Raw genomic sequence first — 14,809 nt, 5'->3', positions numbered from 1 at the left:
AGGACGACCCGGATTCGATCCCTGATATCCCATATGGTCCCCTGAGCCTTCCAGGAGCAATTTTTGAGCTCAGAGTCAGGTGTAAGCCCTAAAAGCCACCAGGTGTGGTGTGACCCAAAAAATCCACAAAAAGAAAGAAAACCAAGTTTCCTCTGTTCCCAGCTCCCTAGGCTGTGATTTCATTATATAACTTTCACTTGGAATAAGTCCACCACTTTCTTCTTTCTGTAACTGAGTTTCTGGACAGAATTCTTTGCTTCAGAAAGATAAAGAACCGGGTTCCAAGTGTCCGATGCCCTGCATTCTGCACCCCTTTTCCTGTAACAATATCTACCTGGAAATGAGGGATACTGGCTTACCTGCCATTTGTCTGAATGTGTGAATGCTTGGGCTGAATGCTGATGTAGGATGCAGGGCAGAACAAATACAACCTTGCAACCCCAGAACCCCCGTTGTGCTTTGATGGCTCATTTCCATGTCTCTGTGACTCTGTGAATACAACCTCTTCTCCCCTAGTCCTATCTTGGTTGTGTCTTTTGTTTTTTGGCTCTTGCCAGGAGAGAGACCCATTGAATTGGAGACAAAACCCCTGACCTCCAGGGAATGGTCCAGAAGCCTGAAACCCTACGTTTAAGAAAGAGGTTTAAGAATCAAAGATCAAAATGATGTTGAGGGACCGGAAAGATAGCACAGTGGTAGATAACACAGCGGCCTTGCACACGCCGACCCAGGGTGGACCCAGGTTTGATCCCCGGCATCTCGTGCGTTCCCCCGAGCCAGCCAGGGAGTAACCCCTGAGCAATGCGGGTGTGGCCTAAACTCCCCCAAAAAAAGAAAAGGAAAAAAAAAAAAAAGAAAATGATGAAAATAGCCAAGTGAGGGGCCGGTGAGGTGGCGCTAGAGGTAAGGTGTGTCTGCCTTGCAAGCGCTAGCTAAGGAAGGACAGCGGTTCGATCCCCTGGCATCCCATATGGTCCCCCCAAGCTAGGGGCAATTTTTGAGCACTTAGCCAGGAGTAACCCCTGAGCATCAAACGGGTGTGGCCCAAAAAACCAAAAAAAAAGAAGAAAGAAAAGAAGGAAGGAAGGAAGGAAGGAGGGAGGGAGGGAGGGAGGGAGGGAGGGAGGGAGAGAGAGAGAGAGAGAGAGAGAGAGAGAGAGAGAGAAAGAAAGAAAGAAAGAAAGAAAGAAAGAAAGAAAGAAAGAAAGAAAGAAAGAAAGAAAGAAAGAAAGAAGAAAGAAAGAAAGAAAGAAAAAGAGAGAGAAAGAAAATAGGGCCCGGAGAGATAGCACAGCAGAGATAGCAACAGCGGCATTTGCCTTTCAAGCAGCCGATCCAGGACCGAAGGTGGTTGGTTCAAATCCCGCTGTCCCATATGGTCCCCCGTGCCTGCCAGGAGCTATTTCTGAGCAGACAGCCAGGAGTAAGCCCTGAGCAACACCGGGTGTGGCCCCAAAACAAAACAAAACAAAAAAAAAAAGAAGAAGAAAAGAACCAAGTGAAAAAAACAATAGGATTTATGGAAATGTTTAATTTACATAGACCGGAATATATATACAATTTTATGGCCTTTTAGTAAATGTGAAGTTTGAGGACCGAGAGATATAGGTATGCCCAAATCCAGTTCCATCCCTGACACTACATGTTCCCCACTCCTCCTGCACTGCAGGTGTTAGTCCTGAGTTCCTCACCTCCACGGGGGTGACCCAGGCACTCTGCCTTCCACAGGCCCTGAGCAGTTACACATTCTCAGGGTTGGAAGTGAACTGCTGGCCCCGCTGGCTAAGAACAGTAGATGCAGGCCGGAGTAATAGTACAGCAGGCAGGCACTTGCCTTCTACATGCCTGACCCGGGTTCCATCCCTGAAATCCCATGTGGCCCAAGCCATATGGGGCAATTCCTGCATGCAGAGCCAAGAGTGACCCCTGAGCACTGCCGGGTGTAGCCCAAAAACAAAACAAACAAAAAAAAAAAAGCAAAACCATATGGTCGATCTCCTGAGGCCCACCAAGAGTAAGCTCTGAGTACAGCTGGGTGTGCCCCCCCATTTTTACATAATTAGGGATTATTGGTCGTATTTTGTTTGTTTCTTGAAGTGATTAGATCAGGTGACCTCAAACTACAGCCATTGGGACATATGCAGCCCACAGAGGACATTTATATTATTTGCTGGGTGTTTTGATCACTGCTGTTTTGTTTTGTTTTTTTACTTCAAAATAAGATAGGAGCTGGAATGACAGAACAGCCAGCAGATAGGCCATTTGCCTTGTGTGCTGCTGACCTGGGTTTGATCTCTGGCATCCCACAGGTCCCCTGTGCCTGCCAGTGCTAATTTCTGAACGCAGGCAAGAGAAACTCTTGAGCGCTACTAGGTGTGACACAAAAACAACACCCCCTCCTCCAAAAAATCCCATAGAAATTTGTTCAGACTTTTTGTTGTTTGAGTTTTTCAGTCACACCCAGAAGTGCTCAGGGGTTACTCCTAGCTCTGTGCTCAGGACTCATTTCTGGTGATGCTTGGAGGACCATATGGGATGCTGGGGATCAAACCTGGATTGAATGTGCAAGGCAAACACCCTACCCACTGTGCTATCGTTTGGCCCCCAAAGTTTATTTTTTTTTAACTATAATCCAGCCAGCCTTCCAATGGCCTGAATTGACCCCGTTTAAAAAGTTTGAAGACCCCGGATTAGATGGAGCCCAGAATATCATCCATGCAGATCCGTGCAGTGCACATTTTCTACCTCTCAGCCATATCCCTGATAAATAAATCAATGTTTGATCTATTTCTGTATGTGAAAAAGAAATCCGATGGGTAGAAGCAGAGGTGAGGAGGCGGGAGAGTGTGAATGCTTTGACTGTTATATTTATCTCCTTTTTGCTTTTCTAAAATGAACATGTACTGCTTTTGTTAAAAAAAAAAAAAAAAGGAAAAAATGCCCACATCAAGGACATCTTTAACTTTCTTTTCTATTTTTGTGATGCCAGGGCTTCAGACACGCAATGCAAATCCTGTGCCACTAAAGGACAATCAACTCCAGGCCCAGCTTTTCATTAAAGTGTTTAACAGGCAGGGAGAAAGTACAATATAGGGTACTTTCCTTGCCAAGGTCACCCTAGGTGCTTGCCTTGCACTAGAATGTGTTAAGTTTAAACTGCATTTTTCTAGGCCAAAGCGATAAAACAACAGGTGAGCCAATGTGGGTTCAATCCCTCGCACTCCATATGGTCTAGACTATCACCAGGAATGACCCCCGAGCTCAGAGCCAGAAGTTAGCCCCAACTGACTAAGTACTGCCAGGTGTGGCCCCCAAACCAAAAAGAAGTAACACATCAAGAAACTGCAGTTTTTCTTCCCATTTCTATGAATTTCCTTGAACATTCTGCAAAACTTCCTGCCAAATTCTTTTCACTCCCCAAAGGCCTTATCTTGATGTACTGTTGTATAGTGAAGGGAAGGTTAGTGACTAAATTGGGAACCAAGGAGGCAACTGAGCAGGACCCTGACTGAGCCATTGCAGGTGCTGGACAGATGAATGTTGGTTGTAAATCATGATTCAGAACAGAACAGAAAGGTCCAGACCAACCTATTATATGGCAGGAAGGGGTCAGGGTCACAGAAATTGTCAGTAAATTAATAGACATCTATAAAAAGAACATCCTAAGCGCAAAGATTCATAGCTGGGGCTGGACAGGTAGTATAGTGAGTAGGGCACTTACCTTGCACACAGTTGATCTTGATTCAACTCCTCTCCCCCAGCATCCCATACAAACCCCAACCCTGCCAGGAATAGATCATTTCTGAGTGCAGAGTGAGGAGTAACTGAACATCAAATACCAACCAAAAATTCCTTTCCATTCTTATGCCCTTCTCTACTATTTGTTACGACTTCCAGGAAAACAATTAAACCATACTCTGTACTCCTCTCTATTAGGGGCTGGAGCTTCAGGCTAGATTACTTAGCTGTGTTCCTGCTAGAGATTGAATTGCTAAATCTTGCTTTTTTTTTTTTTTTTGCCTAGATGGTTTCAGCGTGCTTGATTAGTCAAACTCCATGACACCAGTGCAAAGTTAATCCGGGTTTGATTCCCAGCATCCCATCTGGTCCCCCGGGCACCGCCGAGAGGAATTCTTGAGTGTAGTCAGGATTAAGCCCTGGGCATCACTGGGGATGGCCCCCAAAATAAACGAACTTAGGCAAGTGGTGAGGAATGGGGGATATCTAGTATAGATTACAGAGAGAGGCAACAAAGTTCTTACCAGGATGACCTTATGGGTTTAGCTTTCTTAGAGATGTATAGTGTTCCACTGTGAGCATTTTGCAGCAACACGGATGGAACTAGGGGAAATCATGCTCATGGAGTCAGTCAGGAGAGGGACAGAGAAAGATTGATCTCTCTCATATGTGAGACATACACGGTGAGGAAACACAAAAGGCCAGGAGCAACACAATGGAAGAAGCGATCCGCACAGTTGAGTTGAAGATGGGAAGCAGATGTTGAGAGGGAGGGGTGTTGGGAGAGGGAGGTGGGTGTGTTGTTGTTGTTGGAATTATGTGAATTTTATGCACGAGAAACCGTTAATATTACTGTAAACCACAGACTCATAATTAAGAAAAAAGAGAAGGGCCAGAGCAATAGCACAGCAGGGAGGGCGCTTGCCTTGCATGCAACCAACCTGGGTTGATCCCCGCATCACATAGGATCCCCCAAGCCTGCCAGGAGTAATCCCTGAGTGCAGAGCAAGGAGTAACCCCCAAACATCGTGTCTCGCTCCCAAACAAACACAGAGAGAAAACTGGACTGTATAGCAGATAAGGTGCTGCCTTGCACACAACAGACCCGGGTTCAATTTTAGATACCCACATTATGATTCCCTGAGTACCTCCAGGAGTAATTCCTGAATGCAGAGCCAGGGATAAGTCCTGAGCATCACCAGCTGTGGCCCCCAAATAAAAACAAAGAAACAAAAAGGAAAAAGAGAGACTCCTGAGTAGAGACTGGAGGAAAGGCAATAAATAGTGAACTTGTCAGAAAGCTGCTGGCAGAGAATGACAGGAAGTAAATGAGGAAGTGGGTCATGGGAGAAGACAGCGCCAGCACCAAGGGCTAAGCGACGGTTTGGTCTGAGCTGTCAGTTCCACAGGCACACAGAGAGCAGCTGAGAGCTGCTGAAAGCTGAGAACCGACCCCTGCCCCCTATGCACACACACACACACACACAAACACTTTACACACACACACACACACACACACTTTCCCCCCATGGACATGTACCCTACAGAGTCTGTGAATCAGTCACTAGCAGTTTAGTGAATTCTATGTGGCCTTGGCAGCAGGATGAGCTGGGTGAGTGCTTTGGAATATTTAAAAAAACAAATCTCTAAACTGGGGCTGGAGAGATAAGGTGTTTATCTTTCAGGCAGCTGACGTGGCTTTGATCCCTGGCACTTCATATAGGCTTCCTGAGTAGAGAGCCAGGAGTGTCAGGCATGGCCAAGAGCGACTGCTGAGCGCAAAGCCAGGAGTAAGCAGATATGTGAACACAGCTAGGAGTCAGCAGCCCTTAACACAGCCGAGCGTGGCCCCCAAACAGACAAATCTAAATCCAAGACTAGAGAGATGGGGACTGGAAAGACAGCATAGCAGGTAGGGCACTTGCTTTGCAGATGGTCAACCTGAGTTCAAACCCTGGCATCCCATATGGTTCCCTGAGCATCACCAGGAGTGATTCCTAAGTGCAGAGCCAGGAGCAAGCCTTGAGTTTCACAGGTTGTGGCCCCCAACGAAAATAAAACAAACAAAAGATTAGAGAGATGGCCCAGAGGATACACAACTTATCTTCTTTGTGGCTGACCTGCCTGACACCCCCACCCCCACCCCCCACACACACACCTCTACACCTGATGGTAGAGGCAGATTTGCTTCTAGGCTGTTTTCCTGGGTTAGCATTCCTGGCAGGCTCCTGATGGATTTCTCTCAGTAGATTCCATGCTATTCCGAGATCCGTTCCAGCTGTGGGACTAAGGCAATACCCAAACTCCGCATTGTTTTGAGGATGGGTAAGGAGCTAGTAGAGTGGGTAGGGGTCTGAATTGCACACACCAAACAAGATCCCTGCCAAGAGTGATCACTGCTCAAAGCCACAAGTTAGTCCTGCACGGTTCTGGTTGTGGCCTAAAAGAAACCACAGGGAAAAAGAAAAAAACCTGGGGAGAGACTGAAGTGATACTACAGAGGGTAGGAAACTAGCCCCTCACCCCAGGAAAAGGAAATAAAGCTATGGGCCCGGAGAGATAGCACAGCGGCGTTTGCCTTGCAAGCAGCCAATCCAGGACCTAAGGTGGTTGGTTCGAATCCCGGTGTCCCATAGGGTCCCCCGTGCCTGCCAGGAGCTATTTCTGAGCAGACAGCCAGGAGTAACTCCTGAGCACCGCTGGGTGTGGCCCAAACCCCCACCCCCCCAAAAAAAAGAAAGAAAGCTAGAGAGGATTAAAAAGTTAGACTGCTTTCAGGATGATGTGAGTTCTTGTTAGCATGACACCTAAACCTCTTGCTAAGCACTAAGTAAGAAAATACTAAAAACACAGAATTTGACAAAAGTGTGCCAGGTAGAATTCAGCACCTCTCTGGCTGCTTTCCCTCCTCCAGAAATCATGGAAACAAACAAACCCATCTTCCTACACCCCCCAAAATAGGCAAAATTACACGACACACACAGGAAAGAAAAATATCTCTACAGAAGGCTTGATGTTCTAGAACTGGCACTGTAACCAACTTGGTTCCACCCAAAACAAAGATTTCTTTGTATCTGTGTGTTTACAACTTGGTTTACCAAAAACAGAGATTTTCCTGACCTAGCATGCATCAAAACCTAGAACCTGGGAGGTATTGGGTCAGGACTGGCCTTCTTTCCTTATGTATGTACGTACGTACGTACGTGCATGCATGAGAGAGAGAGAGAGAGAGAGAGAGAGAGAGAGAGAGAGAGAGAGAGAGAGAGAGAGAGAGAGAGAGAGAGAGAGAGAGAGAGAGAGAGAGAGAGAGAGATCTGTAGTCAAGAACTTCAGTCTCCCACGCAGCCCTCTCTCAATTATTTCCTGTGGCAACCCTTGCTCTAGACTCACTTTATCAGGGTGCAAATAAGGTATTTGGGGCCATTTACAGGTACCAACTTCCATAATGCACCCACCACGCTGGAGCCCTGGATGGAGGCCGGAGTTGGGGGGAGCCCCTTTTCCCAGCAGTCCCACTACGCCATCTGGAGTGACATCCAAGATGTGACCACCAACACTCACTAGCGATGTTCAGAACTTTCTCCTAGCTCTGCACTCAGGGATCATTCCTGGTGGGCTCACAGGGACAATCTGGGATGCCGGAGATCGAACCTGGGTTAGCTCCATGCAAAGCAAATGCCCTCACCGCTGTGCTATCTTCAGTCCCCTAGCCTGAGGCTTTCAAACCACCCTAATGAGAAAACTAGCATCGTGGGAAACTGAGGCATAACCTCCGTGTGACCCATCCTAGGAGTGGGCAAAGGTAAGTAGGCTGTAAATCAAGTTATAACTACAAGAGTAAAGAATCAGGCTGATTAGGTCACGCAGGAACGGGAGAGCAACAGTATAGTGTAGGAAAAGCGTTTTGCCTTGCATGCATTCATCCCTGGCATTCCAATAGGGTCCCCCACGTCTGCCAGGAATAGTCTCTAAGCAAAGAGGCAGGGGTAAACCCCTAATCACCACTGGGTGTGGCCCCAAAACTAAAACAATTATAAATGTCTGTATGAAACTTAGTGTACGCCAATGAGTACGTGGAGCATTATGTCTATTGGCAATCACCATCAGATGAGAAAGAGTTCCCATCCATTCGGCGTCTTCTATGTATCACATCGATAAGCTCTGTAAAATCTGGGGCATGAGCCAGCTCCTGCTTGCATGCACCACGAAAGGCAGTTCTAATCTCTCCTGTGTTGGCATGTTTCTTGGTTAGGTTCCTGTGACCAAGCAATCGAGTGGGTGATTCCCAGGGGCCCTGCAAGTATGTGGAGAGTAGAAACACAAGCAGGAGGTTCCAGGAAGCAGGCACCAGAAGCATGTGTTCTGCAGGGATGGGGGACATGTCATTGTTCTGACAGCTGGATGTCACGACAGTGCTGGTCATAGAAGGTAAAGAAAAAGATGCCTGAGCTCAGTGTCACCGAGCTGCAGTGGGTAGCAAAGGTGGAAAAGGGCATTGGTTCTGAGTCAGATGTCAGTGAGCCCCAGAGGCCACCTTCAGGGCAGTCCGATGCTCACGCACTGCTGACATCCAGGCCTGGCCCTCCTTTCATGCTGGGACTCCTCCTTCTCCACTATGGACCCACTTCCTGCTAGTCGGCAGCTCCTTTCCTTTCGTTCTCTCTTTGCCCTCCTGCCTCCACTCTCCCTCCATCTCTCCCCACATCCCTCCTTTCCTACTTTTTTCCTACACACACACACACACACAGAACGCTCTGCAGACAATTGAGGCCTTTATTTTTGAAAATATTTCTGTAGATTTACCTTTCTTCCCAGAATCACGATCAGACAAGTAACCAAACACTGCCAGATGCACCGCTGCCATCTGGGTCCCAATCTGGGCAGATGGGACTTGGGGGGAGTGAGGGGGAGTGGCCAGAGGCAAGAGACTGACCCATACAAGCACCTCAGCTTTCTTCCACGCAGTCAGCAGTTAGTCCTCCCGGAACAGTGGGGACAAAGTCCAGAGAAAGTCTCTGAGGGGGGAACAGGGGACCTACGGAGGTGTGTGGCTCCACCCCAACCTCTCCTCCTGCTTTTAAGATGGAGAGGTCTCAACTGCTTGGCTGCAGGAAAAAAGTGAACCAAGGTCGGGGATCCAGCGGGGAAACCTGGGGAGCAAAGCCCGCAGACCTTCCAGGCCGATGACGAAGCCCCTAGGGCTCACCTTACTCCGGCCATGCAACCCCCACTTCCCAATTAGGGGGGAACTGGGGGTAGGGAAGGCGGTTTCTCAGACCCAGAAGCCAGGAAGTGAGGAATTCAAGTAGCCAATCTCTCCGCAGCCCAGGGGGAGTGAAGGAAGCTTAGGGGCCTGCACCCTAAAACCTGTTCCAGGATCTTCCGAGCAGTGGTCTCCATCTCCTCCCAGCACAGCACAGCCCCCGACCTGTGAGCCCTCCCAGAAGAAGGGCACCAGCGACCCTCCCTCTCTCATCCGCGCACCCAAACGCCAGGGCAGAATGCAAACGCAAAACAGGGACCGTAGAAACAGAAGACGAAACCCAGACAGACAGACAGACAGACAGAGAGGCAGAGAGAGAGAGCGCCCAGAGGGGGAGAAGGGGCCCGGAGGCGGCCCCTGTCCCTCCCTCCGCGATGGGCAGCTAGTTCCAGGTGGGGTCGTAGCCCGTCCAGGTCTGCGGGGGCGCCAGGTGCACGCGGCGGCCGCGGAAGAGGAAGCTGACGATGCCACGGTAGCCGGCGCGGGGCACCCCGGACTTGAGGTCGTCCATGACGCCCAGGGCCTTGGCGAAGGCCTTGAAGCTGTCGCGGCTGCTGTACTGCACGCGCACCTCGCCCAGGTCCTGGCGCTCGCCGGCGCGCACGGCGTCCACGGGCAGCGGCGGCGCGCCGTAGACGCGGGCCAGGAAGGCGCGGTCGTAGGCCTCGCGCCGCAGGTAGGACAGGTCGAGCTGCGTGAAGGGCACGAAGCGCTGGTTGAGCTTGATGAACTTGAGGTGCTGGTCGAAGAACTGGCCGTGGCTCACGCCGCGCCGGCCGAAGGTCAGCGTCCGCGACACCTCGGGCCGCACGCAGGCCCGGCCGCGCCGCTGCTCGGGCCGCCGCATCCAGTCGTCCCAGAAGGCGGCCGGCCACTTGGGCTCCAGCTCGGCCCAGAGCTCGGCCAGCAGCAGCCAGCCGAGGCCCGGGAAGAAGTCGGTGCGGTAGAGCAGCTCGGGCCGGCCGGCGTCCACCATGTGCTCCTTGCCGTTGTCGTGCCAGGCCGACACGCACCAGAGCGACGGGTCGGCGCGCAGCAGCGGGTAGGTGGCCTGGAAGTACTCGAAGAAGTCGGGGGCCACCTCCAGGTCGTCCTCCACCACCACGGCAGCCGCGTGGCGCAGGCCGCCGAACACCTGGCCGAGCGCCCAGCGGTAGTGGCGCGCGATGCGGTAGTAGCCCTGGAACTTGCGGTGCTCGGCCGGCACGGCCACGGCGCTCAGGTCGGGCTGGCGCAGGTGCGTGACGGCGCGGCCGTAGGAGGCGATCACGCGCGCCGTCTCCTCGTGGCCGCAGTCCTGGCTCACGATGATGGGGAAGCGCTCGGCCGACGGCCGGTACTGCAGCAGCTTGTCCAGGCAGCGCCGCACGCTGCTGCGGTCGCAGGCGATCACCAGCACGGGCAGCACAAAGGCGCCGGCGCTGGCGGGGGGCGCGCTGGCGGCGGGCAAGGGCAGCGCCGGGGCCGGGCCCGGGCTGGCGGCGGCCCGGCCGCGCGGGCGCTGCCGCCGGCGCGCCTGGTGCGCGTGGATCTGCCGCAGCAGCCGCCGCTGCTGCTCCAGCTCCTGCTCGGCCTCCTGCGCCAGGCGGATCAGCTCCTGCGTCAGGCCGGCCGGGTCGCCGTCCAGGGCCGGGGCGCCGGGCGCCGGCGGGCCGGGCGCGGGCCGCGTCCAGAAGAAGAGCAGCAGCAGCGCATTCCAGGCCACGAACAGGATGGCGCCCCACAGCACCAGGCCCGCCCACTGCTTCTTCAGCATCCTGGCCCCCCAGGGGCACGGCGGCGGCTTCCTCGGGCTTCAGCGGGCACCCATGCACCTGCGGGAGCGGGCGAGAGCAGAGGCGTCATCCCGGAACACGGCAGGACCCCCTCCCCGAAAAGGGAAACCAGAGGACAGAGGACGAGGCTCGCTCGTCTGGGAGGGGCGCGCGGGGTGCTGGGGCCCAACCCCACCCACCCACCCTGGTCACTCAAGGCCATGCGCTCAAGGTCCTGGGACCTACCTCTACGAGGGCCATGGCTTGCCTTGCAAGTGGCCAGCCCAGGGTCGGTCCCCGCCACTCCACAGGGCTCCCTGAGGCCACCCATCAAGGAGCGATGCCTGAGCTCCAAACACCACTGGGTGGGGGTGTCTAAAAGCCAACCTAAGTTAAAACACGGCATGAGGGGGCTGCCAGGATGTTGGTAAAGTGCCGGCTCTGAACTGTTGATTCTCATGCACCTAGGCTTGTGAGACCCTCCACAGCTTGACAAAAACCCAACCCCAATGTCCAGGACAACCCCCTGTGCAGAACAGGGCAGGTATTGGGCTATAAACGGTCAGCACACTGGGGAACCCAGGAAAGAATGAAGCACCTTAGGGTCTTGGAGCTTGACGAATAGATAGTACTGTGGGGAAGGCACATGCCGCACTTAGCTGACCCATATTGGATCCTCAGCATCCTGCTTGGTCCCCCCACCAAGCACCACCAGGACTGATTCCTGAGCACAAAAACAGGAGTAACCCCTAAAACAATGCCCCCGGGTGGCCCCAAAACAAGAAAAGGTAAAAAGAAAACAAAGAAGCAAGAAAGAAAAAGAAAGGACAGCCCATAATTGGTGTGCTCCTTGGCACTTAGAATATGCTTTCTATATTTACGTAATAAATTCATTTTCCTCTTTCAAAACTATCTCCATACGTTTGCAGGGTAAGAAGAGAGAGAGTGGTGTTGCTGAGAAGGAGCAGAGAGAGCCAACACTGTGCCCTGCCCCATACCAGCTCCTGTTCGCAAGTCCCATGTACTTTCAGCTGAAGCGAGACCACCACCTGCCTTCCCAGCTTCAGATCACTGAACCCTGCGATTAGAAAACTCCACTCTCAGCACCAGAGGTGTGCCTGGGGAGGCAAGGTACAAACAGGCCACCCAGGAGAGTTGAACACTGGCTGGGGGGCGGAAACATAACAGAAGAAATGGAAAACAAGCACAGCTCCTTCCAAAAGAAGCCTGGAAAACCTTCGGGGCAAATCAAAGATAAAAACAGTCCAAATGGAACATTGGCTGCTCCAGCCTTTATGAGATTATCAACTTCCTTATGAACCTGCGATAGATACCACTTCTTGGCATCTATCCCCCAAACACAAAAACATTCATTCAAAAGGACAGATGCGTATCTATGTTCATTGGGAATACAGAGCCAAGATATGAAACAACCTAAACATGTGACTACAGATCAAGGGATCAAAAAGTTATGGCTTGGAACCAGAGACAAAGTCTAGTGGGAGGGTTCTTGCCTGACACACAACCAACTGAGTTGGATCCCCAGAATCCCATTGTGGTCCCTGAGTGATTACTGGGTGCAGAACCAGGAGTAACCCCTAAGCCTAGCTGGGTGTGGCCTATAGACACAATGGAACAAAATCATGCCAGGCACAGCAACAGATTGGATGGAACTAGAGATGTCATGCTGAGTGACAATCAGAAGCAGATACAGATAGATACAGAATGTATATAAAGATATATAGCAAAGTAGCAACCAAGGGCAAAAGGCAATATAACTGAAGAACTGATCCACACAGTTGAGCTGGAGGTCGGTACCGGAGGGGAGGGGGTGTGCCGGTGAGGAAGAGGTGTTGGAATTATGTTACATTACTGGGGGCCTGAAGAGATAGCACAGTGGAATGGCGTTTGCCTTGCAAGCAGCCGATCCAGGAAGGACGGTGGTTCGAATCCCCGCATCCCATATGCGTTCCCCCACCCCCGCCTGCTAGGAGAGACTTTTTTTTTTTTTTTTTTTTAGTTTTTGGGTCACACCCAGCAGCACTCAGGGGTTCCTCCTAGCTCTATGCTCAGAAATCGCTCCTGGCAGGCTCAGGGACCATATGGGATGCCGGGATTCGAAACACCGACCTGCATGCAAGGTAAATGCCTTACTTTCATGCTATCTCTCCAGCCCCCTAGGAGAGACTTCTGAGCACAGCCAGAAGTAACCCGAGTGCCGCCGGGTGTGACCCAAAAACCAAAAAAAGAGAGAGAGAGAGAGAGAGAGAGAGAGAGAGAGAGAGAGAGAGAGAGAGAGAAACCATTAACTGTACACCATAGACTCAATCAATACAAATTTTTATAATGAAATCACCTCTAAAAAAATGAGGCAGAATTGAAAAGGGCGTTGACACATGTAAAACTCAACAGGCTCTAGTCACTGTAAATAATTAGAGGGAAACTATTTAGAATAGCCATGACCATTATAAATCACTTGGGAATAAAAGTAACAAGAAATATTCACAATCTTCCTGAACAAAAGGAATTCCTGAAAGAACAACCAAAAGTTTTCTTGTTTGTTTGAAGCAGCACATCCGGTGGTACTTCGGGCTTACTCCTGGCTCTGTGCTCAGGGATCACTCCCGGTGGGCTCAAGGGATCAGGAATCAAACCCAGGCCCACTGCACTCAAGGCAGATGCCCTACCCACTTGCTACACTATTTCTTTGGCCACAAACAACTAAAAGGCTTTCACAGCTCTCATTCTTAGCTGCAACCTCCCAGCACCATCAAAAATATCAATGAAAATGCTCTTTTGAGGAGCTAGAAAAACTGAAACAACTCTTCTCATTTAAAAAAATGGCATAATATCAAAGAAATTTAGAAAGTGTTAGAAAGGGGAGGCAGGAATTAGAAAGAAATGCTAGTAGCCCTATAGATATTAAAAAATATAAACAGTGTGAAATACCTATAATTAAAACTCTGGCATTGGAATGCAAACAGACCATCTAATGGAAGAGAACTTGTGCTCAGAAACACTCACTATTTACAGAAACTTGATATATACCAGGAGATATTTAGAATTAATGGGGGCAAAGAAAAGTGTGAACATATCTATTTGGGGAAAAATTAACTAGGATCCCTCCCATACATAAGATACATATAACTCTAAGTGGAACCAAAAACTATATTAAAAATGAAGGGGCGGGGCCAGAGAGAGCACAGCCCATAGGGCATTTGCCTTGCATGCGGCCAACCCAGGACGCACCCTGGTTCGATTCCCGGCATCCCATATGGTCCCCCAAGCCTACCAGGGGCGATTTCTGAGCACAGAGCCAAGGGTAACCCGAGTGCCACCGTGTGACCCAAAAACTGAAAAAAAAACATTTTTTTAAATGAAGGGGACAGAGTAATAGTATAGTGGGAGGACCCATTCCTTGACACAACTAACTGGGGTTCAATCCTGGGCATCCCGTATTAAAATTCTTACAGTGTGAAAAAGGAATAATCCCTCAACAATAACAACAACAACAACCAGAAAAAGAAAGAAAAATGAAGGGGCTGGGCAGAGAGGACTGTGGGTAGGTCTTGCCTTGCACCCAACTGACCTGGGTTCAATCCCTGGCTCTCTATATCATCCTCTGATCTCCTCAAGAAATGATCCCTGAGCAGAAGCAGAGCCAGGAGTGACCCCTGAACACTGCTGGTTGTGGCTCTAACAGAAAACAAATCAAGCAGCTGGATCCAGAGGTGGCTCCAAGAGCTGACGCATGTATGCTTAACATGTATGAGCCCCAACTTCGATCCCTGGCATGACATGGCCCCCAAGAACCACTGGGTATGGCAAAAGAAACAAAATCTCTAAAAATTAAACTGGAAATGTAGCTTAAAAACTCAAAGAAAACATGTGTCAGTTCCTCTGTAACTTGGGCTTATTTAGAAAGGCTCGAAAGTACAATTCAAATCCACATGCAATATAAATAGAACATTTCACAGCTGAAAACACAAGAAGCTGAGTCAAACGACAAATGACAGACTAGGAGGGAATGTCAGCAACAAACAAGTCCATACCC

At 50.5% G+C, this 14,809-nt stretch overlaps 1 protein-coding gene across 1 annotated transcript; it reads right to left on the bottom strand.

Annotated features, from left to right (window-relative positions):
- Window positions 1-9,383: 9,383 nt before the first annotated feature.
- MGAT1 (alpha-1,3-mannosyl-glycoprotein 2-beta-N-acetylglucosaminyltransferase) lies at window positions 9,384-10,779 on the bottom strand. Its single transcript, XM_049778034.1, has one exon. The coding sequence runs from the start codon at window positions 10,755-10,757 to the stop codon at window positions 9,384-9,386; it is 1,374 nt and encodes a 457-aa protein (XP_049633991.1). The 5' UTR covers window positions 10,758-10,779.
- Between the last annotated feature and the right edge of the window lie 4,030 nt (window positions 10,780-14,809).

The sequence above is a fragment of the Suncus etruscus genome, chromosome 8 (assembly GCF_024139225.1).
Source record: "Suncus etruscus isolate mSunEtr1 chromosome 8, mSunEtr1.pri.cur, whole genome shotgun sequence".
Lineage (NCBI taxonomy): Eukaryota > Metazoa > Chordata > Mammalia > Eulipotyphla > Soricidae > Suncus > Suncus etruscus.
The sequence above is the reverse complement of the archived record's forward strand: the minus strand, read 5'-3'. Positions and strand labels throughout refer to the sequence as shown.